General features: G+C 33.9%; 1 protein-coding gene across 1 annotated transcript in view; it reads right to left on the bottom strand.

Moving 5' to 3' along the window:
• Positions 1-755: 755 nt before the first annotated feature.
• LIPI (lipase I) overlaps positions 756-9781 on the bottom strand; it is a 51346-nt gene continuing 42320 nt past the window's right edge. The window contains exons 9-10 of the mRNA XM_019632149.1: positions 8818-8991; positions 756-843 (exon numbers count right to left, since the gene is read on the bottom strand). Of these exons, the coding sequence (XP_019487694.1) occupies positions 756-843; positions 8818-8991 (262 nt within the window). The remainder of the gene's footprint in view (positions 844-8817; positions 8992-9781) is intronic.

Raw genomic sequence — 9781 nt, 5'->3', positions numbered from 1 at the left:
TATACATATAATTATATATAATTAAGCTGTAAGAATACAATAATGTATGTAACTGTTAGCTATCATTATTTTTATTATCATCATTATAGGCAGACACTAATCAAAGTATTAAATCAATTTTCACAAAAATTCTTAGGTGACTGAAACATGATAAGGTAAATTTAGTTACTCATGATAATACCATTTGTAAGCAGGGGACCCAAGATTTTACCTTAAGCAGTACTGACCCATAGGTTACTATGCTCCATAGAAACAAAACCATTATTTAAAAAGCATTACAAAAAATCTAAACAGATCACCAAAGAGAAGGTGAAGTTATGATTACAAGATTTACATTAATCTAAGTGACTTCCCCAAGTGACAGATTTACAATTTAAAAAACATATTCCCTTATTTTACCACTGTAGTCTGAGAAGTGAGAATGGTACTGTTTAGACAGTGTATTAAAGCAATAAGTTTCTCTTTCTTTCTAAAAACATATTATCTAATAATAATAATTAAGGAAAACATTCAATTATAAACATTTGATTGAGGTAAACAGAAATTAACAACTGTTTAGAATATATTCATAACGCTTTACCATACGCATTTTTAAAATTTTTATATTTTTGATTCTTAAAAATTTATGTAAGAAGTAGAAATATCTGAATCTCAGATTGAACAATGCATTCTAAAAAATATACTGATTACACTGTTCCCATACGCAAGTTTTTCAATTCACAAACAAGTTGTTATATTTGATGGAAGAAGGCATGTTATGTTTCCTCTGGTTTGCATATACATGGAGTGAAAAATACTTCCTCATTTTCTTTAAGTATAAAATCATACTTGCAGATAGGTGGTCTGTGAAATAGGAAAAGAGAAAGGAAAAAATAACTATTAGTAAAACAGCAAAGTTGCTTATCTTCTAAATATTCTAAATATTAGAATATTTTATGTCTGTAATCAACTAGTTCTCCAAATGCAGGGAGCTAGAACAAATTTATAGGATCATTTCCAGTCTATCTCATTGGGTTATGTTGGGATAAAGTAGATATAATGTTTATGAAAAATAAAAAATGCTCTATGTTTCACCCTCTCTCTGTTGCTTTATTGGAATACTTACAACGTATGGGAGATATTGCTGACTACTGAAATAACTGAAACTTGAACTCAACTCAATGACTAGACCACTTATTCTATTATTAATAATCACCATGGAAGAGTTGGGTTAAATTGCATAGACAAATTTTCCCAAATTATTTAATCAATTCTCTTTGCCACCTATTAGAATGAAAATAATAATATGTAAAGTAGTCTACATCTTGGAGAGATTGTGTAGTTAGTATGGGAAGGTTTCTGAGAAGTCAAGTCACTGTGGTGAATCAGGTATCTTGTCTGGTTATTTATGTTCCTGTTAATGTCTTGAAAACATTCAAAAGAGTAATTAACTATATTAAGAAAAGATTGGTAAATGTTCATATTCTCCTTAAAAGTTACTTAGGATAAGGTTTCCAGCACTAACATAGGTTCCTGTTCTCACCTGCCAGACAGGAAAAACCAGTAACTCACTGATGAAATGCATAGAAGGGTCTTGCCTCAGTAGTGGGAGTAACTAACCCTAAACTGAGCACTACTTCAGGCCTGCCTAATAAATCTTGAAAGCAGGACCTCAAAGAATCAACTTGTTTATAAGTAACTTAAACAGCATTGTGAGAATAAACCTGACAAATATTTATAGGAATACAAAAATATAAAGCACACAATGTGATAAATATACAATGCCTGGCATCTAATCAAGAATTATCAAGCATGCAAAGAAGCAGGAAAATGGACCCACATGAGGGTCAACCAATTGAAACCAACCCAGAAGTAGCACAGGTATAAGAATCAACAGGCAAGTACATTAAAAGAGCTATTATGACTGTATTCCATGTATTAAAATAGTTAACTAGAGACTTAGATAAAAAAAAAATCAAACTTCCAGAGGAGAAAATGACAATATCTGATATGAAGAATACCCTGGATGGGATTAATATCAGATTAGACATTACAAAAGAACAGAATACTGACCTTGAAGACATAGCAACAGAAACTATTCAAAATAAAATGCAAAGGAAAAATGAAATTTAAACATTAACAGGGTATCAATGAGCTGTAGGACAACTTTAAGCAGCCTAATAAACTTGAAATTAGAGCCCCCAAAGGGATAGGCGAGAGAAGGGACACAGAAAAAGATATTGCAAAACATAGTTAAAATTTTAGATGAAATTTGATGAAATCTATAAACCCACTGGTCCAAGAAGTAACCTCCAAACACAAGAGGTATGAAGAAAATTAAAAGTCACATCATAATCAAACTATTTAAAATCGGTGATGAGAAAATCTTAAAACCACCCAGAGAAAAAAAGGTATATTTTCTTTACAGAAACAAAGGGCGGATAGCAACAGATTTCTCATTAGGATCAGTGTATGGTAGAAGACAGTACAGCAACATCTTTAAAGGACTGTAAGTAAAAAACAAAACAAAACTGTCAAACTAAAATTCTATAGCCAGATAAATTATCTTTCAAAATGAAGCATCATAAAACTTTTTCAGACACAAAACTCTGAAAGAATTCATAACCAGCAGACCCCCACTACCAAAAAAATATATATTAAAGGAACTCCTTTAGTCAGAAGGTAAATTATACCGCATTAAATTATGTATCTACATAACGGTTAGCAGTGTACCAGAAATAGTAACTATGTGGATAAATATATGAATTTTCCTAATTATTTATGTCTCTTTAATAGATTGATTCTTTAAACAAAAATGACACATTGTATTATGGAGTTTTTAGCATATGTAAGTAAAAAGTATGCCAACAACAGTACAAAAGCTAGAATGCAAGAAATGGAATTCTATTACAGTACAGTTTTCATGTTATATGTAAAGTGGTAAAATTCACATGAAGGTAGAGTGTCATAAATGAAATATTATAATATAAGCCCCCAAAAAATTTCTAAATTAATTTTAAAAGAATTATAGATAATAACACACAAAAGAGATAAACAACGAGAAAAATAAGAACAAAGAAAAGATGGAACAGATAGAAAACAAAATAGCAAGATGATATATTTAAACCCAACCTTATTAATAATCACATTAAATTAAAAGATGTAAATATCCTTAATTAAATGGCAGAGTTTATCAACGTCATTTGTCATTTCAGAAATGCAAATTAAAAATACAATGAGATACCGCTACACGCCTGTTGGAACAGTGAAAATAAAATCCAAACAAACAACAAAACTGGTGAAGGTGTAGTTTTTGGTGCAGGAGTGCAGTGGAACTCTGCAAGTGGGATTGCAAAATGTACAATCACTTTGGAAAACAGTCTGGCAGTTTCTTATAAAATTAAAAATACACTTACAATATGACCCAGCAATCTCACTTACAGGTATTTATCCAAAAGAAATCAAAACTTATGTTCACATAAAAACCGTCATGCAAAAATTTATGTTGGCTTTCTTCTTAGATTGATATGAAAAACTGTGAAAAAACTGTATGTCTGCCAACAGGTGAATTTATGGATAAATGAACTGTGGTATATCAATACAATAGAATATTATCCATCTGTAATATTCCATTGATATAAGTAACAACATGGATAAATTTTAAATGTAAGAGGTCTGGCAATTAAGTTCATGAACTTGTGCTTACATTGGCAGCGCTGTACAAACGGCTCTGTAAGGTTTCATAACCTTGGTGTATCAGTGTCTCACAGCTGTGTTTGTGTCAATGTGTGGCGGTGTCTTGCTGAGTGGCATTCATTATTATTGTTGCGTTTTTTTGTGTGCTGTCACAAGAATATCTGAGCTTGAATCAGAACAACGAACAAACATTAAATTTCTTGTTAAACTTGGCAAGAGTGGAAGTGAAATAAGGGACATGTCAGTCCAAGTTCACGGGAATAATGCCATGAAGAAAACGGCAGCGTACAAATGGATTAAATATTTTCTAACAGGAGGGAACACGTCACTGATGAAGAGAGATCAGGACAACCAGTTAACGAGCAGAACTGATGAAAACATTGCAAAAATTTGTCAAATTGTGTGTCAAAAGCATTAGCTAATATGAGAAGCATAGCACATAAAGTAAACATTGATAGACAAACAGGTAGGAAAATCTTAACTGAAAATCTTGGCACGAGAAAGGTGTGTGCACAAATAGTCCCAAAGGAGCTCACCGATGAACAAAAGCAAAGGAGAGTCAAAGTTTGCCAAGACTTTTTGGAGAGGCAAGATGATGTTTTGGGCCGTGTTATCACTGGTGATGAAACATGGGTTTACCAATATGTCCCTGAAACAAAGCATCAAAGTGCACAATGGAAGTCAGCCAATTCTCCACCACCAAAAATGTCCCGTCAGTCCAAATCATCAGACAAAATGATGTTGCTAAACTTTTCTGATATCAGAGGGGTTATTCATTAAGAATTTGTACCAACTAGGGCCGGCCGAGTGGCTCAGTTGGTTAAGAGCTCGCTCAAGAGTTTGAGCTCTGAGCAACAGCGGTTCGAGTCCAGCCCGAGCTGAGCAGCCGCTGAGCTGCCAACAGGTAGCAGGATGGCTCAGCTAAAAAAAAAAAAAAAATTTGTACCAACTAGACAAACAGTTAACCAAGTTTGCTATTTGGAAGTGCTGAAAAAGCTGCGTGAAAAAGTTAGACAACAATGACCTGAACTTTTCACCAATAATTCATGGCTCTTTCATCACGACAAAGCACCAGCTTACATGGCACTGTCTGTGAGGGAGTTTTTAGCCAGTAAGCAAATAACTGTATTGGAAAACCCTCCCTACTCCTCTGATCTGGCTCCCAATGACTTCTTTCTTTACCTGATGATAAAGGGAATATTGAAAGGAGCACATTTTGATGACATTCAGGACATCAAGGGTAATACAACAACAGCTTTGATGGCCATTCCAGAAAAAGAGTCCCAAAATTGCTTTGAAGGGTGGACTAGGCGCTGGCATCAGTGCATAGCTTCCCAAGGGGAGTACTTCGAAGGTGATTGTAGTGATATTCAGCAATGAGGTATGTAGCACTTTTTCTAGGATGAATTCTTAAACTTAATTGTCAGACCTTCTTTGAAACTAAGTGAAAGAAGCCATACTGAAAAGGCTACATATTGTATGATTCCATTTATATATAATGCGCTGGAAAAAACAAAATGAGGTTCAGTGGTTGCCAGGGAGTAGGAGCGGGGAATGGGGTTGAAAATAAAGGGGGCACAGGCAGTTTCTGTGATTGATGGAAATGTCTCTTGATTGTGGTGGTTGTTACATGACTGTATGAATTCACCAAAATTCAGAGCTGGATGCCAAAAGAGTATGTTTTACTGTTAAATTTATAAAAGTAGATTTAGTCCAACTTTTCCCAGGAAATCATACCCGGTCACCTCTACTGTGAATATCCCCCTCAGTCCCTAAATTTGAAGGCCCTGCTCAACTGGCAAAACCTGAAGAACTTATGTTAAGGTCTCTATCACAGTTTGTTACTGATAGAGTGATAGTTACTGACTGAGTGCTTACACAGTTTAATCTGGGCCATAAGGCATCCTATTTTTATAACTCACATTCACAATAACTTGGCAGTGCTAATTCTCATTAATTGCACATTATCTGTATGGACAGATCTAAGTAGGAAAAGCAACTAGATGGTTATGACAATTATCTAGGTAATTAAACTTACAGCATGCATTTCATCTAAGCATCTGTTAGCATCCCGAGCCAACAGGAAATGGTAATGGTTTTGCTAAACACTCACAAAATATATTTTAGGTGTTTTTCCCTGAGTAGAAAAAAACTGCATCTAAATCGTATAAATTTAGTAAATTTTCATAATCTGTCCACTGTTTAGATTCCACATAAAAATTAAAATTGCACACATGCTTCCTTTTTGCTCTGCAGTATAACCCTACGACTTCACCCTATTTCTTACTTAACTAATGAATGAGTCGTATATAACATTTCTCTATGTAAAACATAATTTAGGAGATAATGAGTCAAATATACCAGTGATCACATCAGTCTGCCTTTCCTTTCCCCTTATAACAAGTCACTTAAAAAAGAGAAAGTCATGGAGAAAGCAATGGCTGTCTATCTGTAGGCTCACCAATACTGAGTATCAAGGTATAAACATCACATGTTGAGGTGGAAGATTTGAAAATGAATATAAAACAACAAAATTGCAGATAGTTGTCTATGCATCAATAGTCAGTGTTCATGATAAGCAAACACTGGGGAAAAAACAAAGTATCCAACAATAAAGGAAAAACTAAGTTGAATATTCCACCAAAGATGGAATATAATGGCAGCCATTACTTATAGAAAAATTGCTTATAACCAGACCCATGAGGTTGCACAGCTTCAAGTTCATTATGTTTATACTGTTATTTACGTGAACAGTGAGTCTTGAAGCTATTGCAATGAATACGCCGCATGATTCTACACAGATTTAAATGATGAGAGGAGTATCTAGCCCCGGCACTTGCCCATATACACGTAGGATGGAATAGCCTTGGTTCCTTTTACTGTCTACAGATATGGGACTAAATTTATCTTTCTCTGGTTAAGCTTGAGTGCTGTTTCATGTTCAAAGATTCTAGCTAAATTTCTGGTGTCTGGCCAAGACTTCTATGCTTACATAAGAAGGCTTACATGCTTTTTCCACAGTGTGGAGGCAACTCTCGTTCCTCTTTCCAGTTATGATATACAGGGAGAAGACTTTATTCCTGGACAATACGAATCCTTTACATCTAAATACCAGAACACAGGATGTGAAACTACAATCTCTAAACCTCTCTGCTCATACTCACCTTCTTTACATTCAGAGAGGTATTAATAGGAAAGAATAGGGATGCAACGACCCCTGGATGCTTTAAAATCTAGCTTTTGGGGACTATAAAAATACAGTTGGCCCTTGAGCAATGTGGGGGTTAGGGGTACAGATCGCCCCCACCCCGCACAGTTGAAATGTGTGTATAACTTTTGACTCCCCCAAATTTAACTACTAATAGCCTACTGTTAACTGGAAGAAAGCCTTACTGATAATACATACACTCTATTAACACATATTTTGTAGGCTATATGTATTATATACTATATTATTACATTAAAGCAAAAGAAAAATAGAAAAATCATAAAGAGAAAATAAGTACATATTATGCATTTATGACACATCTAACTTTTTTTAAAAAATTGATATTTCTAGGCTACATGGTTTGTCTGTGAAGTTCTTCAAATTGTCACAAGTCTCCAAAATTTTTCTAATATATTTATTGAACAAATTCTGTGTATAAGTGGACCCACGCAGTTCAAACCTTTAGTCCTTCACACATGACCTCCTAACCTTCCTCGCTCTCTGTCTCTCTCTCTCCAATATACTTTGGCAGGGAATAATGTTGGCTAATATTCTTAACTGCAAATATCCATGTAGTTTGGTATTTTTGTAAGTATTTCACTCAAAGGGCAAGGACAGCAAACTTACCCCTAGATTTTTTTCCATTATAATGACATCTTACTCATTGACTTTTGAATGACTAAATATTCTTATAGCAAAAGTTACAAAATAATTTATACTTCAAAGAATTTTCCCATCTCTCCTCCACTGATTTAAATAAACTTCACCTCAATGAATATTCTTATTATTTTTATTATAAAAAAATTCTTATTACTAAGTTCAACATTCATAGAAAAGCAAATAGGAAGTCAAATATATAAATACAGGAACATAAAGATGAAGTGTTGGCAACTAATTAAAGATGAGAGATTTCTAGCAATCCACAAACCCATTGCTATTGGCCCTCAGTTAATGTTATAATATCTGTCAGACAACTCACTATCCAAAATGACAGATGATCAACCTTAAAGAGCTCTTAGTGGTTTATAGTGCTTCCACAGGTGTGTTCTTGGTGGAAATATGAATTCTGCTATGGCAAACACTGTACATCCATACCATGAGGACAAGAAGAGTGGGAAAGCTTCTCTGGTTGAGAGGACATGAAACCAAGAAGAGACCATTAAATGGGCTTCGAAAAATACTGCTAGAACCTATCGTCTTTAAGAAATTGGGACTCGTCTTTAAGAAATTGGGACCCACACAGTAATGATGGTGGCATATTTTTTTGGAATGGAGATGTTTGTAACATAACTGACAAACCAAGACAGGTGACTGTAAAATTAAAGTGTAGAGTCAGATTATCCCCACGCAGTAATGTATAGATGCTAGAGCCATACTCCCGGCAGTCTAGTCTTGGGGTTGAATCTCCAGTGATCTATAGAATCTTAGGTACAGCAGATGGAAATGGACTGTTTCTCTTCTCAAATAAAGGGTAATAGAGTTAGTTGGGCAAAAGAAAAGCTCATTAAAAGTCATGATCATTTCTATCTTCTGTGACCATATATCTCATTATAGAGTTTTCAGCCATTGAACCTTATCTAAAAAGATCACATAAAAGGATTCTCAACCCCTCTGGAAATACATATGTATATATAAAAAATTATTGATAAACTTCTAAGGCAGACATTTGTCTTACTTGTTTCATTTTTGTTGTGTTTTATGAAATGACTGCATGTGTCTTTTCCTTGCTTAGATAATGTGATTCCTAATGACTCTCATCCAAAAAAAAAAAAAAAAAAAAAAAGCATTTTGTGCAATCAAGGTACTCTAATAAAATATAATTTGAAATAAAAAATAAACATATTTGAGTACATGAATTCTTAAACCACATTTTAGCAAATCATATTTTCAAGTCTAAAATATAACAAACTGAAATCAAAATTTAGTTTTCTTACCTTTCTGGAAATGTAAGCGATTTTAACATGAAACGCCGGATGTTGTATTTGCATGTGGAACACAGCCGATTTGAGCTCTGATAATATGCCAAACCAATGCTTGAAATGTTTACATCATTTAAAAATCGAGCAAGAATCTTGGTTTCTCGGTATTTATAAAATGATTTTTTCTCTCTAAACAAAAAATTGGATATGCTCAGCATATTACTAATTTGAAATATAATTTAATTCTAAAATCAAAATCATCTTAACAATGCAGGCTAGAGAGACCAACATTAAAAAAAAAGGCCAAACAATAAATATTTGTTAAAGTACTTATTAAAATAAGTTACATAGTAATTTAAAACAAAATAAAATAATATTTGTATCCTCATACACAATATTCTGGGAATACTTTTTGAAGAAAAAGTGGAACATCTTATCTTTTTGACCATGTATCTAGATTGTTCATTTGTCTAAAATTAGAGAAGTCATTTTATGCTTCTTTTTTTAGACCCCTAAACAATGATCACAGTTCCTTGAATAGACAGGGTATTCTAATAATAATCCTTTGCTGTTCTGTGCTACTTTATCAAATATTTGTGAATTAAAGGAATAGTTATAAAAGCCTGATATTCAAAAGAAAAACTAAAAGTAGTATTTAATAGTACAATTTCCTCAACATTTACAATGTACCCAGAACTGTATTAAAGCTTTATATACTTAATCTCTAATGATCTCCACAAGTCATTTATTAGGTACTATTAGTATCACCATTTTACAGATGAGAAAACTGAGTACTAGAGCATAAAAGTGCCTTTCCTAAGCAAGTGAACGCAAAGCTGTAAGGTATTTACCGTGGCAATGCACTTCACAACTCTACACAATTCCTCATCCCTGTGGGCCAGAAATGTGGGTCCCTGGAGTCATTTAGGTCAACATGTCCTGCTGACTCCAAAGGAAACTCCAAGGAGGAGGAGGAGGA

This window comes from Hipposideros armiger, unplaced genomic scaffold (genome assembly GCF_001890085.2).
Source record: "Hipposideros armiger isolate ML-2016 unplaced genomic scaffold, ASM189008v1 scaffold_1084, whole genome shotgun sequence".
NCBI classification, from domain to species: domain Eukaryota; kingdom Metazoa; phylum Chordata; class Mammalia; order Chiroptera; family Hipposideridae; genus Hipposideros; species Hipposideros armiger.
Note: the sequence above shows the minus strand (reverse complement) of the source record. Positions and strands in the feature narration are given on the sequence as shown.